The sequence below is a fragment of the Hippocampus zosterae genome, chromosome 1 (assembly GCF_025434085.1).
Source record: "Hippocampus zosterae strain Florida chromosome 1, ASM2543408v3, whole genome shotgun sequence".
NCBI classification, from domain to species: domain Eukaryota; kingdom Metazoa; phylum Chordata; class Actinopteri; order Syngnathiformes; family Syngnathidae; genus Hippocampus; species Hippocampus zosterae.
Window position 1 is genome coordinate 40,578,770 of NC_067451.1, and position 18,704 is coordinate 40,597,473.

Consider the following 18,704-nt stretch of genomic DNA (forward strand, 5'->3'; position numbering starts at 1 on the left):
ACTCACACTAGCATGCATTCAATGACAACTGAGATGTGCAGTCCTCTGCTTCTGATAGAGTATGAGGACTTTGATGGATTTCTGGGTGATGATTGATCGAAAAACATGAGAACATTGTACGATGGCTAAATAAAATACACCCAAACTCAGTTCTGCTTTCGTTGCCTTTTTAAAAACGTGTTTTTATCTTATCTGTATGTCTTGGCGTGCTACCGTATGCTTCAAGCTAACGTGTTAGAGTGCGCGCATGCATGCCGTATGTTTAAGCTGGCGTATGTTTTACCACTGTAAAACTGCGCCTATTCGTACGATGCGTCCTGTGTATGTGTAAAATACAGAAATGTCACGCATTACTGAGACTGCGGCCATTAGTACGATGCGTCGAATAGTCGTGAAAATACGGTATGTATGGATAGCACAGATGCCTCTGAACATTTTGAGTGTTTGAAAAAAAAAAAAAAGAATGTTTGTGTAACACAAAATACATCATTACAAAAATTGTAAAATGCATAACTTAGGGTTTTTTTCATTTGAAGGACCCACGGGTTAAAAAGGCAAGAGAAGCAAAACTGAGTTTGGTTGTATTTTATTTAGCCATCGTACAATGTACTCACGTTTTTCGATCAAGCAACACCCAGAAATCCATCAAAGTCCTCATCTTCTGTATCAGAATTGAACAATTGTGCAAGTACCGGTAATGCATTAAAAAGGCTGTGTTCCCTCTCGTTGTCAGAGTCACTCTCATTGCCATGTGGCTCCACAGAAATGATGCCGGCTTTGCCAAAAGTTCGAACAACAGTGCAAGCAGACACGTTCGTCCAAGCAGCCACGATCCATTCGCAAATTGTGGCGTAACTTGTCCGGCGCTGACTCTCACTCTTTGTAAAGTTGTGTTTGCCATCGATCATCCATTGTTCCCATGCCGCTCGCAACTTTACTTTGAACGCCCGGTTGATGCCGATGTCCAGCGGTTAGAGTTCTTTAGTCAAGCCTCCGGGAATGACGGCAAGCTCAGAGTTCATTTGCTTGACTTGGTTTTTCACCGCTGCAGTGAGATGGGCACGCATGCCAAAAGCATAATCGATGGCTTGAAGTTTGAACTGAGCTTAATGGCGTGTCTCTTTGTAGAATTTAATTTCGGGGGTTCTTAGAAACCAAAACCGAAGTTGTTTTTTTTTTCTAATAATGCACATAGCCACACTTTATACAAGTGTTGGTACCTGCTGGGGTGTCCCTTTAGCGTCCACTTACACGCCCACCCTTCACTCATTGGCGGACTTCTTCGCCGCATGCCTGTCCTCACTCACGTCCGCCTTCTCTCTCTCTCTCTCTCTCTCTCTCTCCATATATGTATATATACACGCCCACCCTTCACTGATTGGCTGACTTCTTTGCTGCATGGCTGTCCACACTCACTTCCGCCTTTTCTTTATATAAACAGCGTGTCGGCTGTCAGTCAGGTCTTGCAACTCAGTGCATACACAAGACGCTCCGCATCATAGGGCGTCCTGTCCATTTTGGAGAAAATGTAAGACTTTTCATGGCGCCTTTATAGTCTTGAAAATACGGTACTATGGAGGGGACAGAAGCCAGATTTAAATTGTTCGTAGAGGTTATTGGAGGAGAGATGGGTGTGAAGTTGAACAGCCATTGCTTTTTCTAGAAGTTTGGAAATGAAGGAGAGATTTGATATGGGATGGAAGTTGTTCAGGCCGGAGGGATCAGAGCCAGGTTTCTTAAGTATGGGAGTGACAGCAGCAGTTTTTAGATGTGGGTGTAACCTGGATTATGGCATGAGGCAATGGGGAGTGGACATAACCAAAATCTATATTGACTAAAAGAGTAGTGTCGTTAAAAATTGCTTAATTAAACAGAATTGAATATTGCCGTGGCCCGAGCGAATCAGGGCACAAAATACTAGTGGGGTGTCAGCGAATGAGAGGTGCAGTTTTCACCTTCGTGACGTCACGAACGTGCGGCGCAACCTATCTCGGTCTCTTTTTCTGACGGGAACTGAACGCGAGCGGACGTATTCTTCACCGTTGTGAGGAAGTGTTTCGGGAGACAGAGAGTCATTTTACGCAACCTCGAGTACTGTACCTGGCTAACGGAGCTGTGAGCATTCCGTACCGCCGGGATTTCGCCGACCGTATAACATCGTCGGAGTATCGTTCAACATTCTTCTGGCCGGGTCTTTTGTGGAGTTCTAAATGAGGACAGCGCTGGGATTAGCGTGCCTTCAGTGGAGTGGATTCCATTACGGTGCCCTGACGTCCAAAAGTGCTGGAAAAGGGGGTACAGTGGTGGATGCGAGCCAACCAAAGAACATACAATATATTACATTTGATAAATTGTAATTTATTTTATTTGTGTTGGTGATGTATAGAATAATGTATTTTGTACGACAGGAGTTGACAAGAACATTTTGTGTTTAGTTATTTTATTCAGATTGAAAGAAAAAAAAGGAAACTCACACCTGTGTTGAGAAAGGTGATCACCAATTATTTTGCTTGAGGGAAAGGTCAACTAAGAGGTTGAGACTAAATTGGATTTATTTACTTTCTTTTTTCACTGTGGTTGTTGTGATAATTTGTTGTCCTGTGTCTATGTTTGATATAAAAGTTAATTGTTTTTACAACTGTTGTCTTGTTTCTTTGCCCATGCCACCCCCTCAATGGTGACATCATTGGCTCCAGTGAATCGAACCTAGTGTCCCCTTACTGGTCCAAGTAGAAACCCGTTGTCTGCCCAGTGTTTTATCATCTCCAGCAATTATAAAACAAACGTAGCCCTTGTTACAGGAGGGTACATTGCCGATAGAGAGGGAAGTTTGAATAATGTTAGTGATGAGAGGGGAGAGGGCCGATAGAGGCTTTGACTAGAACAGTCGGGAGAGGGTCAAGTTGACAAGTGGAGGTTTTGGACTTCTGAATTAAGATGGAGATTTGGTGGACAGATGGGGAGGTGAATGCAGAGAACAGCTGGGTAGGAGCCGGGGAGAATGGAGTAGGAGGGTTGGGAGCATATGAGGGGGTGAGTTGCGGGTGGATAAGTTGGATTTTGGATGTAAAAAATGAGGCCAGAGTATTACAGAAATCGGTAGAATAGAGATGTGATGGAAGAGTGTCAGCAGGTTTAGTGAATTTAGAAATGAGTGAAAAGAGTGTTTAGGGGTTACCTTCAGTGGAACTGATTAAACCAGAGTAGTAGGTTGATTTGGCTTTGGAAATTGAGTCCTTGTAATGGAAGAAGTGGGTAGTGTACATTCATTCTTTATTAATTGCGAGTCCACTTTTCCTGTTTAATCTTTCAAGTTGACGTACTTTTGATTTAAGTTGTCTGAGGGTAGGGGTAAACCAGGTCCTAATATGTGGAGGTGGTTAAACATTTAGATGGTTTCAGAAAATAATAATAATAATCATAACAGCCCTCCAAGGGAAACCGTAACAACAATGTGGCCCGCAACAAAAATGATTTTGACACCCCTGAGCTAAAAACACTAAATGCCAGCTTCTTTGGTCACCATTCTGTCCCGGAATTGGTCGCTGTACATGTTGTCACACTCCGCGATGACTACAGGTTGCAATTGTTATTTTCCCCACCACTGTTCTCAAATCTCCACACAAAATCCGTCTGTCACTCTGTGTGTGATGTAGTACGTTGCTGAAGCCGGTTGGCTGCCGTGTGGCCATGTGTGACAGAAGTTAAAATGTTTTAACTTGGAAAAATAGATCAATGTGCAGATTTTTCGTGCACGGCCCCGTGTGCCACTATTCCAAAAGGTAAATGGGCTGTCACTTGTGCAGCGGGAAATGACCACTTAGCCATGCCGCCACCCACACACGTCATCCGGGCCACCCCGCACAAACTACTTTACATCGACAATTACACAGCTAGAAATGCTCACCCTGCATTAGTTTGAACAAAGCATAAAAGAAGTGCACAAAAGGTGCTGCACCACATGAGTTGACGTGTTAGAGATGACGCCTTGCGCAAAATGGAGATCAGCAATGGAAGCTGCACTTTTACTTTTGACCAAGTACTGATTTGAGTTGCCAACTGTCATTTAACAGGAGGAGAATAACAACGTGCCATTCCATTACAGTGGAAATCCCGGTTATATCGTCGGACATCCTATTTTGTCTGGACAAGAAATTGCTGAATATCCATTACTGGGTACGAATGGTATTATCAGAAACAATGACTTGTTTAATTTTCTTGCCTTCTATTGTCCTTAACAGTTTTTCTTACAGATATGGTTCAAAACCCTGGAGACACACTGTCAATTCTCCCGATTTCCGCGAACCAAAACTGTATGAATGGTCCTCATCAGCGTTCTCCTGTCTTGTTTGGTGTGGACTCAATATCTGGCTGCACATTAAGGCATGACTTTTTCAGCAAAAACCCACTAACCTCACTCGAGTGAAAAGATGTGTACAGTATGTGATTGGATGTGTTCTGTCTTCTGCAGACTGGAGGAAGTAGCCAACTGCTCCCTGGTTTCTCAAATTATTATTGATGTTCTGCGAGGACAAAACCACCCCCAATATGTTGCGACGTTTGGAAACTCCGAATTACAAAATTCCCTTGACTGGTTGCCTATCAAGCGCAGCTATAATCAGAGGGTAAGCGCAGTCTGCTTGAAATTGAAAACTCACATGCACACAAGCAAGTGCGCAATTATTTACAATCAAGAGCTAGACCTAACTGTCCTGTGCACACAAAGATACATGCTTGCAGTTCTGGTGATCTCCGTCACTCGGAAGTAATTTTTTCAAGACCACCCTCACTCATGTTTCCATAAAACAAAATTCAACACATATCTACAACCAACATACAACATCTCTGTAACACACATCGGACAATGTTCAAGAAAAAGCAAGGTTTTGCTGAGCTTAATTTACCAGATAAAGCTTTTTTCCCCCTTGCCATTAACGGGACTTGTATATCATGCACTGATTGGCATTTTGCTGGCTATCAGTGATTGTCACTGACAACATGTAGACAAAGATTATCATATTTTCTGCACTAAAAGATGCACTGGATTATGAGGCGTACCTTCAATGAATGGCTATTTTGTAGTTTTTTTTCATACATTAGATGCTTCTCATTAAAAGGCGCAATATACAATGCTTTCACTAGATGGTGCTCCGCTCCTTCCTTTCAACTCGAGAGGCGTCAGTTCAACTTGAGTGGCGTTCATGACCGCCTCTGAAACATGTAAATTGACTACTACTGTACTTAAATGAAATTACGAAAATTGAACATAACGCATCAAAACATAAAATAAATTCTATATCTCCACCTACAGAATTTATTTCGTTATTTCCTCGCTTGATTTTCTTTGTGGTTTCATTGAAGTAAGAATTAATTTTCATTTTTCGGGGGCGGCCATGAACGCCTCTCGAGTGGAGGCACAGAGACGGACAAAGACGTACAGTACCTGTATTTGCTGAGACTGTGAAAACTATTAATAAAGTCTGTGTTTAAAAAATAATAAAACCACAACCACAAATACAGGTGTGTCTTTGTCAGTCTCCTTCCCTTCTTTGCTTCCAGTCACCTCGAGAGGCTGTCACGTTAGGCACGAAGCAGGAAAAAGGAACTGCTTCGTACGTAACGGAGAAAACGAAAACAAGCGGATCCCCGAAATAGCAGACAACGACAAGGATTTTGTAAAACAATATTTATTATAAACAAAAATCCCGCCTAATAAACAACAGAAAACGCTGGTCACAGAACGATAGCCAGGAAATAAGGAATGCGACAACAGAAAGCGCTGGTAAAAACGAGCACCAGGAAATAAGGAAATGTGACAACAGAAAAGTTTGCAAAACAACGGCAAGGAAAATATGGTAAGCGAGTACTGATTCACGTACGCTAAGATAATGCTTCCCGTGGCACGACGATAATATAACCAACCGCAAATGGTGTCGAACAATATGTGTAATCATAGGCAATAGCAGTGGCACGGCATGCAATACTCCGGCAATGGGTCGACCGCTGGAGCGCCTAGATATAGCAGATGCAATCACTGGCAAATAGGCAGCAGGTGTGCGGGCGGCAGAAGTGAACGCGTGCCTCCTGCTGCCGAATAAGGAACATGACAGAGGCGTTCATGACTGCGTCCGAAAAATGCATTGGCATTTCTTTTCCGTTTTTCGGAGGCGGTCTTGAACGCCTCTCAAGTCGAACGGAAGAAGGCATGGAGACAGACAGAGACGTACAAATACGTACCTGTATTTGTTGGGACTGTTTTAAAAAATGAACACCACAGCTCTCCTTTTTTTGGCGCTGCAACACAAACCTATTTAATAAAGCAGTGACACAGTTCACTGAACCAACAGTAAGTTAAACCATTGGAAGCATTGTCTCCAGGAAGGAGCCATCTTGGAGTCGATGTATGACCGTAATGACCATACAAAAGACGCACCGGATTTTAAGGCGCTCAGTGAGCTTTTAAGAAAATGGAAGACTTTTGGGTGCGCCCTATAGTGTGGAAAATACGATAATTACTTATGAATTCAAATCTAATCTAAAAAGCACAATTACACAAAAGTAAGATAAGATATCCTTTATTTGTCCCACATTGGGGAAATTTACAGCCTCCAGCAGCAAGAATGTAGGTAGAAAGAAGAAAAAAAACCAACAAACACCGTTCAATTACGTGCAATATAAACACAAAATGGATAAATCACAGTGCTATTTACAATTGTCTTTCACATCATTTAATTATTATTATTATTATTGTTATTTTTTTCAGCAGTATATAGATTCCCCACAATTCTGAACACTGCATTTTACTTTAGGTTTGTTTCTACCTCCACCATGAATATGCTGAGCCAGATTTTAGACATGGATGCATTCCACTTTATGAAACCATAACTTAGGACCGCACAACAAACAATGATGTGGCAGCCCTGTAACAAACATTGTGTTGTGTCAACTGCAATTATGTTGACTATTAACAATAAAATTCTAAAATACAGCCGAGAGAATCATTTTTAAACAGTACATGTGAGCTACAATAGTTAGAACACTGTGAAAGTGCGCCCCGTGCCTTGTTCATTTTAGCCGCCGTTATGGCTATTGCTCATTACAGTATGGGTGTCTAAGTGTGTGTATGCGCGCATGTGCGGTCATTGGCCGATCGCGGGAGGTTGGTTTATCGAAAAGTAGATAGTCGGTCAAAAAGGTTTGGGCACCCCTGCTCTACAAGATGAACTGCAGGGGGGGGAACATTTAATCATGATTACTTGTGTATTTGTAGGCAACTTAGTCATGTTGGTAGTAGGCTAATATCGCTAATATAGATACATACAACATGTGTTGAGTTCATGATAAGGATTTTCCTTTTTGCGGCTCCAGACATATTTGTTTTGGGTTTTTTTTTTTTTTTTGTCCAAAATGGCTCTTTCAACATTTTGGGTTGCCGACCCCTGGTTTATCCCGAGTCGCTGCACTCCAAGTTCACGCACCGGCTGTTTGTTCAAGCCTTTAGCGCAAGATTTGACCATGTCTTGGTCTTAATGAACAATGGGAGGAACAGTTGAAATCTTCTGGTCTTCTCAATCCTCTCTCTAACGATGTGTTGCCCCATTTTTGAAGCAAATTAGCTTATTGTGGCTGCAAATGAACATAATAAACAACATAACCAAATAACAAACAGCAAAGAAAGTCCTAATTCTCTGCCAAAACGTCTCTGTCAAAACACTGTAAATGCTTAGACTGTAGGTTGACACAAAAAGAACGTTAAGTGGAAGAAAAAAAGTTACAATTCAAGGAAAAGAAGTCAATGGCGCGTATGTAAGAAGCTGCCTATTTATAAGCACATCCCATACAGAGAAGAGACTGACTTTCATTGGTCGTTTATTAATGCAGACATACAGGGTTAATAACATCTCATGCGATTATTGAGCTCTCGGTAATGAATTCTGACAAGTCACTGCTTTTCCATAACACCAGCTACACTTGAAAGGGACTTGGGTCTGGTGCTGAAACAAATTAATTTTATTTCCATTCATTTTATAAATATTAATTTGCAGTCTCTGGCCGATTTATATACATACAGAAAGCAAGGTTCTACTTTGTGTTAGCATGTTTATTACACATAACCTTCAAAACACTCCATCCATTTTCATTTGCAGGCTTCGCAGGTTTGCAGCATCCCATTGTTACTTCACTTGGAGATTGAATGGACCAAATATGGTTCCTTGTGGAATCCCCAAACTCAGATTGTGAGTGTCGAGGAAGTTATCCAAACCAATACCACCAGTTTGGTAGGTAATACAGCTGACATGTAGGTTAATATACAGTACACTAAAACAGGTACAGCATATCTCCAAACTGTTGATGAAATATAAATAGCAAAAACACAAAAACTGTCAATGGTATTTATTAGTCTTAAAAGCTAACGTATGTCCACCTCTTTGAAGTGGCCTGTAGTACTTTGACCCAGATGGCTACAGTTAATTGAAATAATTCCATGCCAACCCCCACCCCCCATCCCCAAAAGAAAATCTGAAAGATTTAAACAGGCACTATAACAATAAAATAAATAATTCGGTGAGCCGTAGCTCCCAAGCCTCTGTTTTGATTGACCTAAAATTTGAGATTTTGTGTCATGCCAACACTATCGGTAAGTGCATCAAGTTTCATTCCAATCAAAATCCACTTGGTTATATCCACTAGGTTATTTGGCATGGAAGGACCAACAACCTCCTAGATGGCGCCAATTGGATTATAAATCTAGTTTGGACAAATTTGGAGACCCAACCACTCGAGTTTTATACTGAATTAAAAAAAATGCAATCCTAATGAACTCTTCTGTTTTTTTCATAGGCTGGTTTTATCAGAGGCAGTGATGCGCTCTCAATTCGGAGTTCAGTGAGCTTCAAAGACATTTCTGCTGCTGCCCTTCCTGGTTACAGAGCTACACCGACCATTGATGCCAACCTGCCGATTAACTTCTTCTTTCCATTTGTTTGATTGAGCAACTTCATCCAGACTGTCCTTAGAAAGTGTCCGAAAAGTACCCACATGTAAAATTGTAATTACCATAGAGGGCAAAGAATCGATTGGATAAAACAATCAAGTATTATTCATGAAGATAGAAAACTTAAATCATGAGCTGAACAGATCAAACAATTCAGAAATTAATGCATGGATTAATGCGGAAAAAATACATAAAGTTGCATGATATGAATTCATTTGAATTCATTATCGATCAGAAGTCAATGCCATGCATCTTGAGAAGTGTCTGAAGCTTCTGGTTATCTTGTTGCTAGGATGATAAGAGGAAATAAAGTTAATTTGATGTTTGAGACATCAGGTAAAACTCAACATGTGTCTGTAGATGTCTTAAGTTATGAGATTCACTGGATGAATCTTTTTCTTTTTTTCCAAATAAGTTTTATCATTGCAAATAAGCACAGACTAGATTTAATGGCAGTGTTTGCCAGGAATCAGTGGAGATCCATTTGTATTATCCATCCATTTTCCCAACCGCTTGATCCTCACTTGGGTCGCGGGGGGTGCTGGAGGCTATCCCAGCCGTCTTCAGGCAGTAGGCGGGGGACACCCTGAATCAGTTGCCAGCCAATCGCAGGGCACACAGAGACGAACAACCATCCACGCCCACACTCACACCGAGGGACAATTTAGAGCGCCCAATCAGCCTGCCATGCATGTTTTTGGAATGTGGGAGGAAACCGGAGCACCCGGAGAAAACCCACGCAGGCCCGGGGAGAACATGCAAACTCCACACAGGAAGGCCGGAGCTGGAATCGAACCCGGTACCTCTGCACTGTGAAGCCGACGTGCTAACCACTGGACTACCGGGCAGCCCTTAATCTGGTTACCCATGTCTAAATAAAATAAACAAAACTAGAAATTGTCCTCCCTGGATCGGGCTGAACCGACTTTAGTTAGCTTCTCACATGACCTGCTCTTTCGCATCATAACATCATTTTTAAAATAATGTCCTGTTTTTGAATAGATCGATGTAAAATGTTTTTTTCAAAAATGGTTTAATCACTTCACAAAATAATTGAGATTAATTGATTATAAAATAATTGTTGGTTGCAGCTCTAATATAAAATTATGACAGTCCCATCACTTAACATGAAGCATATTGAAGCCTTGATTAAGAAATGTGCTATTTAGTGTAAATAAAACTGCTTTGCCTTGCCTTAGCATCTTTTGTCCACAATCTGTGCGCTCTGCTTGTGAGTGAAAAAGCATTTTTGCCGTGACATTTGGGATCTTAATGAAAAAACGTTGATCACACGCGACACGCCGAACAACAACCCACACAACCTGTGAATTTGAACGCCTTGTGATGGTTGATAAGAGTAAACACTGTATACTTACGAGTTGATCAATGTGCTGTTGCAGTTCGGTGACTCTCTGTACGAGGAAGTCATAGCTCCCCTTCAGCTTGTGCATCTTCTGGTCTGCACGGGTTTTTACCGACACTAAAATTCCTGCAATATAGTCAATCATCACATAAATGATTAAGATTTTTATGACCGTGCTATACTGTCCATCCATTCATCCATCATCTACCGCTTATCCGGGGCCGGGTCGCGGGGGCAACAGCGTTAGCAGGGAAGCCCAGACTTCCCTCTCCCTAGCTACTTCTTCCAGCTCTCCCCGGGGGATCCCGAGTCGTTCCCAGGCAAGCTGGGTGACATAGTCTCTCCAGCGTGTCCTGGGACTTCCTCTGGGTCTCCTCCCGGTGGGACATGACTGGAACACCTCACCGGGGAGGCGCTCAGGAGGCATCCGAATCAGATGCCCAAGCCACCTCATCTGGCTCCTCTCGATGTGGAGGAGAAGCGGCTCGACTCTGAGCCCCTCCCGGATGACTGAGCTTCTCACCTTATCTCTAAGGGAGAGCCCGGACATCCTGCGGAGAAAACTCATTTCAGCCGCTTGTATCCGGGATCTCGTTCTTTCAGTCACGACCCATAGCTCGTGGCCATAGGTGAAGGTTGGGACGTAGATCGACCGGTAAATTGAGAGCTTCGCCCTTTGGCTCAGCTCCTTCTTCACCACGACAGACCGATACAACGTCCGCATCACAGCAGATGCTGCACCGATCCGCCTGTCGATCTCCCGCTCCCTCCTACCCCCACTCATGAACAAGATCCCAAGATACTTGAACTCCTCCACTTGGGGTAAGATCTCCTCCCCGACCCGGAGGGGGCACTCCACCATTTTCCGACTGAGGACCATGTTTTCAGATTTGGAGGTGCTGATTTTCATCCCAACCGCTTCACATTCGGCTGCGAAACGCTCCAGCGAGAGTTGGAGAGCCCTGTTTGAAGGAGCCAACAGCACCACATCATCTGCAAAAAGCAGGGATGCAATACTGAGGCCCCCAAAACGGACCCCCTCAACGCTTCGGCTGCACCTAGAAATTCTGTCCATAAAGGTTATGAACAGAATCGGTGACAAAGGGCAGCCTTGGCGGAGTCCTACCCCCACTGGAAACGCTTCCGACTTACTGCCGGCAATGCGAACCAAACTCTGACATCGGTGGTATAGTGACCGAACAGCCCGTATAAGGGTGTTCGGTACCCCATACCCTCGAAGCACCCCCCACAGAACTCCCCGAGGGACACGGTCAAACGCCTTCTCCAAGTCCACAAAACACATGTAGACTGGTTGGGCGAATTCCCACATACCCTCAAGGACCCTGCCAAGGGTGTAGAGCTGGTCCACTGTTCCACGGCCGGGACGAAAACCACACTGCTCCTCCTCAATCTGAGGCTCGACTTCCTGACGGACCCTCCTCTCCAGCACCCCTGAATAGACCTTACCATGGAGGCTGAGGAGTGTGATCCCTCTGTAGTTGGAACGCACCCTCCGGTCCCCCTTTTTAAAAAGAGGGACTACCACCCCGGTCTGCCAATCCAGAGGCACTCTCCCTGTTGACCACGCGATGTTGCAGAGGCGTGTCAACCAGGACAGCCCCACAACATCCAAAGCCTTGAGGAACTCCGGGCGGATCTCACCCACCCCTGGGGCTTTGCCACCGAGGAGCTTTTTAACCACATTGGTAACTTCAACCACAGAGATAGGAGAGCCCACCTCAGAGTCCCCAGGCTCTGCTTCCTCCAAGGAAGGTGTGTTGGTGGAGTTGAGGAGGTCTTCGAAGTACTCTGCCCACCGGTTCACAACGTCCCAAGTTGAAGTCAGCAGCGCCCCATCCCCACTGTACACAGTGTTAGTGGTGCACTGCTTCCCCCTCCTGAGACGTCGGATGGTGGACCAGAATTTCCTCGAAGCCGTCCGGAAGTCGGCTTCCATGGCCTCACCGAACTCTTCCCACGCTCAGGTTTTTGCCTCGGCGACCAACGAAGCAGCGGTCCGCTTGGCCAGTCGATACCCGTCAGCTGCCTCTGGGGTCCCACAGGCCATAAAGGCTCGATAGGACTCCTTCTTCAGCTTGACGGCATACCGTACTGCTGGTGACCACCAGCGAGTACGGGGGTTGCCGCCACGACAGGCACCAACCACCTTACGGCCACAACTCCTCAACAATAGAGGCACGGAACATGGTCCAATCGGGCTCAATGTCCCCCGCCTCCCCCGGAACATGGGAAAAGCTCTGTCGGAGGTGGGAGTTGAAATTCCTTCTGACAGGGGATTCTGCCGGACGCTCCCAACAAACCTTCACTATACATTTGGGTCTGCCAGGACGGACCGGCATCTTCCCCCACCATCGGAGCCTACTCACCACCAGGTGATGATCAGTTGACAGCTCCGCCCCTCTCTTCACCCGAGTGTCCAGAACATGCGTCCGCAAATCCGATGATACAACTACAAAGTCGATCATCGAACTGCGGCCTAGGGTGTCCTGGTGCCAAGTGCACATATGGACACCATTATGTTTGAACAAGGTGTTCGTTATGGACAATCCGTGACGAGCACAGAAGACCAATAACAAAACACCACTCGGGTTCTGATCGGTGGGGCCGTTCCTCCCAATCACGCCCCTCCAGTTCTCGCTGTCATTGCCCACGTGAGCATTGAAGTCCCCCAGCAGAACAAGGGAGTCCCCAGCAGGAGTACTCTCCAGCACACCCTCCAAGGACTCCAAAAAGGGTGGGTATGCTGAGCTGCCGTTTGGTGCATATGCACAAACAACAGTCAGGACCCGTCCACCCACCCTAAGGCGGAGGGCGGCGACCCTCTCGTCGACCGGTGTGAACCCCAATGTACAGGCACTGAGCCGGAGGCCAATGAGTATGCCCACACCTGCTCTGCGCCTCTCACCGTGAGCAACTCCAGAGTGGAAGAGAGTCCAACCCCTCTCGAGAGAGCTGGTACCAGAACCCAGGCTGTGTGTGGAGGCAAGTCCGACTATATCCAGTCGGAAATTCTCTGCCTCACACACCAGCTCGGGCTCCTTCCCTGCCAGAGAGGTGATATTCCATGTCCCAAGAGCTAGCTTCTGCAGCCGAGGATCGGACCGCCAGGGTCCCCGCCTTTGGCTGCCGCCCAGCTCACATTGCACCCGACCCCTTTGGCCCCTCTCATGGGTGGTGAGCCCACGGGAAGGGGGACCCACGTTGCCTCTTCAGGCTGTGCCCGGCCGGGCCCCATGGGTGTAGGCCCGGCCACCAGGCGCTTGCCAACGAGCCCCACCTCCAGGCCTGGCTCCAGAGGGGGGCCCCGGTGACCCGCGTCCGGGCAAGGGAAACCTAGATCCATTTATTGCAATCATCATTGGGGTCTTTGAGCCGTGCTTTGTCTGTTCCCTCACCTAGAACCTGTTTGCCATGGGTGACCCTGCCAGGGGCATAAAGCCCCAGACAACTTAGCTTCTAGGATCATTGGGACACACAAACCCCTCCACCACGGTAAGGTGACGACTCACGGAGGGGCGTGCTATACCGTATTTGTTGTAATGGAAATCAAGAGGTAAATGACAATCCTACAACATCTTGTTGCAATGCCAAGAGGAAGGTTAAGTAAAATATACATTTTTAAAATTGGTGTTAAAGATAATATCCCAATTATACTAAACAAAACAGATCAAGATAATGCCACAATGATACTATGGCAGAACGAAGGAGCACACATTGCTGACTGTAAATCATGTCTTTATTCTGCCATGTGAATTGTCAACAATCACAATTTTGTGCCAAAACATTCAGACAAACACTTTCCCACCGACATACCTGCTGGGTTAAACAAACAATTTAGTCAAAGTGTAACAGTTTAAAATTCAAATTTATAATAGTCATTAAAAGAAGTCTAATTGGCCTTTCGAAAAAGAAATGCTATGAGGCCTTTTTTGAAAGACGTACACGTTTTGTAGAGTTCTTAGGGTCTCTGCTGGGGCATTTCAGAGCTGTGGGACAACTATCTGGAAGGCTCTCCCTCCCATGGTGGAAAGTTTAGTCTGAGATTGGTGACGTCAGTAGAATCTACTCGTGGAGGCTTTGAGTGGGTGTGAGTAATGCACTGCGGAAGGCACGGGCAATTTAATGGATGGCTTTATGGGTCTACTTAGTCATCATCGCAGACAAGCAAAGCACCCTCTAAGGCAGGGGTGGGCAAACTACGGCCCGCGGGCCGGATCCGGCCCGCCGAAGATTGGTGCACAATTAAGGTTTGATTGCATTAATTTCATTTGGACTTGTAATGACAGGTATTTCAACACCAGGTGACTTCAAGTTGGTGGTTACTTCAAGTTGCAGAGCACAGGGAGGGAGGGGAAGATGAAGAAAGAGGGAGAGAGTAATGACCATGGAAGAGAAAGTGATATGTATCTAATTAAACGAAGCGGGTAACAAAGTACGAAACATTCAGGAGACGTCTGGAGTCGGAAAGCCTCAAATCTACCAGACTTTGAAAAACAAGGATGTGATTCTTACTCAGTCCGATTCTGGCAATTTCCATGCTCAGAGTGAATTGCTTGTAGCTCAAGTAAATGAACATTTCCTAGAATGGATTGATTGTTATGATGTTAAAAACTTTCCGCAAACTGGACCGCTAATAAGAGTCGGAGAGCAGTCAAATGTGTAGAGCGTGAACAACAGGGGGCTCAGTACACATCCTTGAGGAGAACCGGTGCTGAGTGTGATGGTGGAGGAGAAGGTTACATTATTACTGGCATAAGATAAGAAGATAAGAAAAACCTTTATTAGTCTCACAATGGAGAAATTCCCAATTCACAGCAGCAAAGTTATGAAAGTAAGAAGTAGAACAACAAAATAAAGGAGCTGCTGGAAAGGCAGCCACTCTCGCGGCGCCATTTTGAAGTCAAAATAACAAAAATAACACAAGACAACATATAGGACACAGACAGTCGTTCAATCTTCACCAATTTTCTGCATACACTTTGTTGTCTGAAGCAGTTCTAGATGAAAGAGGAGAGGATCAAAGTGTCCTTTCTCCAGTGGATCAGAGACGTCATGCTGAAAATGTGCACACGTCTGCTACACGCTAAGTTTTGAAAGCAAACACAAAGCTGTAGCATCCATTGACGAAAAAGATTAGTTCACTTCTCCTGTCCCACGTAAACCGCTTCAAACTCCAAGCCGCGACTCCCAGCTCCAAATCCGCATCCGCTCCTTTCTTCTCATCGTCGGCTCCTCAAGACCCATAAAGCCATCCATTAAATTGCCCGTGCCTTCCGCAGTGCATTACTCACACCCACTCAAAGCCTCCACGAGTAGATTCTACTGACGTCACCAATCTCAGACTAAACTTTCCACCATGGGAGGGAGAGCCTTCCAGATAGTTGTCCCACAGCTCTGAAATGCCCCAGCAGAGACCCTAATAACTCTACAAAACGTGTACGTCTTTCAAAAAAGGCCTCATAGCATTTCTTTTTCGAAAGGCCAATTAGACTTCTTTTAATGACTATTATAAATTTGAATTTTAAACTGTTACACTTTGACTAAATTGTTTGTTTAACCCAGTGCTTTTCAATTAAATTCTGTCATGCCCCGCCCAGGAAGAAGAAAACATCTCAAACATCTCACGCCCCCCCCCACCCCCCGCATGACTATAAATAGAATCATTTGTCTATAAAATTGGTACAAGTACACCTTTGCATCACACTGTATCCTTCTTAACGTATACAATGGATGCCAATAATAATCTTCCGGATTGCGATTACAAAAAGGGGGGTGAAAGGATTGTATTCAGCACCTTTCAAAAACAGGTTGAGTGCATTGTGTTGCTGTCCATGTCATGCTCCTCAATTTGCACAGCTTCTGAATTTACCATTTATAAAATGAGGGTTTTACTCACCATTGATGATTCTAGCCACTCTCCAGAGACGCAGCAAGATCAGGAGACCCATTCCATCAAATACATCATCGTGGAAGATGAAGACTACGTCCAGCACAAAAGACACCATCACCACCAAAGCATCAAACACCTCGAATTTATGTTGGAAGAACTCAAGGCGATATGCGAAGAGTTTCCCGGCTATCTCCACCATGAAGAATGTGAGAAGTGCCAGGCTCAGGTAGTGAAACACCTGCCAAGTGAGTTATTGATTACAACAAATTATTGTCTGGATAGTAGCAGAGTTTAGGTACAGTGAGAGAAATAAGTATTTGATCTGCAAATGTTGTTCAGTTTGCATACTTACAAATAAATGAAATGTTTCTCTTTTTGTTATACGTTTCCGTTTTAAAGAGAAGATTAAATATAAACTATAGAGGGGAAAAAACAACAGAAAATTCATTTGTGTGTGATTGAGGAAAACAAGTATTAAGGTTCCAACCATATAGGAATCTAGGTTTATTCCACATTCCAGATCTTCTCTATTTCCAGTTGCATGACAACTCCAAGGTTCAGATTCCTCCTCAGTCCCTTGACCTGCTCATTTTTTACAAAATGTAACCTATATGATAAAGGGTGCTTTTTGTCCTGCTTTTTAACTCTGCTACAGTGATCTGACAGCTTCAGTTAGCCTAAAAATATTTATCTCCAACGACTTTGAATTACCCATCCGTGAGTCGTCACCTTACCGTGGTGGAGGGGTTTGTGGGTCCCAATGATACTGGGAGCTAAGTTGTCTGGGGCTTTATGCCCCTGGCAGGGTCAGCCATGGCAAACACCATGGGAGGGGTCAAAGGAATCGGGTGCAGTGTGAGCTGGGCCGCAGCCAAAGGAGGGGATACTGACTGTCCGATCCTCGGCTGCAGAAGCTAGCTCTTGGGACATGGAATGTCACCTCTCTGGCAGGGAAGGACCCCGAGCTGGTGTGTGAGGCAGAGAATTACCGACTGGATATAGTCGGACTTGCCTCCACACACAGCCTGGGTTCTGGTACCAGTTCTCTCGAGAGGGGTTGGACTCTCTTCCACTCTGGAGTTGCTCACGGTTAGAGGCGCAGAGCAGGTGTGGGCATACTCATTGCCCCCTCGGCTCAGTGCCTGTACATTGGGGTTCCCACCGGTAGACGAGAGGGTTGCCTCCCTCCGCCTTCGGCTGCGGGGACGGGTCCTGAGTGTTGTTTGTGCATATGCACCAAACAGCAGCTCAGCATACCCACCCTTTTTGGACTCCTTGGAAGGTGTGCTCGAGAGTACTCCTGCTGGGGAGTCCCTTGTTCTGCTGGGGGACTTCAATGCTCACGTGGGCAATGACAGTGGGACATGGAGGGGCATGATTGGGAGGAACGGCCCCCCCGATCAGAACTCAAATGGTGTTTTGTTATTGGACTTCTGTGCTCGCCACGGATTGTCCATAACAAACACCTTGTTCAAACAGAAGGGTGTCCATATGTGAACTTGGCACCAGGACACCCGAGGCCGCAGTTCGATGATCAACTTTGTAGTTGTATCATCGGATTTGTGGCCGCATATTCTGGACACTCGGGTGAAGAGAGGGGCGGAGCTGTCAACTGATCACCACCTGGTGGTGAGTAGGCTCCGATGGTGGGGGAAGATGCCGGTCCGTCCTGGCAGACCCAAATGTATTGTGAGGGTTTGTTGGGAGCGTCTGGCGGCATCCCCTGTCAGAAGGAGTTTCAACTCCCACCTCCGACAGAGCTTTTCCCATGTTCCGGGGGAGGCGGGGGACATTGAGCCCGAGTGGACCATGTTCCGTGCCTCTATTGTTGAGGCGGCCAATCTGAGTTGTGGCCGTAAGGTGGTTGGTGCCTGTCGTGGTGGCTACCCCCGTACTCGCTGGTGGACACCAGCAGTAAGGGATGCCGTCAAGCTGAAGGAGTCCTATCGAGCCTTTATGGCCTGTGGGACACCAGAGGCAGCTGACGGGTATCGACTGGCCAAGCGGAATGCAGCTTCGTTGGTCGCCGAGGCAAAAACCTGAGCGTGGGAAGAGTTCGGTGAGGCCATGGAAGCCGACTTCCGGACGGCTTCGAGGAAATTCTGGTCCACCATCCGACGTCTCAGGAGGGGGAAGCAGTGCACCACTAACACTGTGTACAGTGGGGATGGGGCGCTGCTGACTTCGAGTCGGGACGTTGTGAACCGGTGGGCAGAGTACTTCGAAGACCTCCTCAACTCCACCAACACGCCTTCCTTGGAGGAAGCAGAGCCTGGGGACTCTGAGGTGGGCTCTCCTATCTCTGTGGTTGAAGTCACCAATGTGGTTAAAAAGCTCCTCGGTGGCAAGGCCCCAGGCGTGGATGAGATACGCCCGGAGTTCCTCAAGGCTCTGGATGTTGTGGGGCTGTCCTGGTTGATACGCCTCTGCAACAT

At 45.8% G+C, this 18,704-nt stretch overlaps 2 protein-coding genes across 2 annotated transcripts in view; one reads left to right on the forward strand and one right to left on the reverse strand.

Moving 5' to 3' along the window:
* LOC127608562 (tectonic-1-like) overlaps positions 1 to 10,210 on the forward strand; it is a 35,342-nt gene extending 25,132 nt beyond the window's left edge. The window contains exons 7-11 of the mRNA XM_052077708.1: positions 4,074 to 4,176; positions 4,254 to 4,383; positions 4,472 to 4,625; positions 8,148 to 8,279; positions 8,842 to 10,210. Coding sequence (XP_051933668.1) covers positions 4,074 to 4,176; positions 4,254 to 4,383; positions 4,472 to 4,625; positions 8,148 to 8,279; positions 8,842 to 8,988 — 666 coding nt within the window. The 3' untranslated portion in view covers positions 8,989 to 10,210. The remainder of the gene's footprint in view (positions 1 to 4,073; positions 4,177 to 4,253; positions 4,384 to 4,471; positions 4,626 to 8,147; positions 8,280 to 8,841) is intronic.
* Positions 7,853 to 18,704, reverse strand: part of LOC127608600 (voltage-gated hydrogen channel 1-like) — a 35,231-nt gene continuing 24,379 nt past the window's right edge. Inside the window, exons 4-6 of the mRNA XM_052077777.1 lie at positions 16,276 to 16,507; positions 10,372 to 10,484; positions 7,853 to 9,283 (exon numbers count right to left, since the gene is read on the reverse strand). Coding sequence (XP_051933737.1) covers positions 9,227 to 9,283; positions 10,372 to 10,484; positions 16,276 to 16,507 — 402 coding nt within the window. The 3' untranslated portion in view covers positions 7,853 to 9,226. The remainder of the gene's footprint in view (positions 9,284 to 10,371; positions 10,485 to 16,275; positions 16,508 to 18,704) is intronic.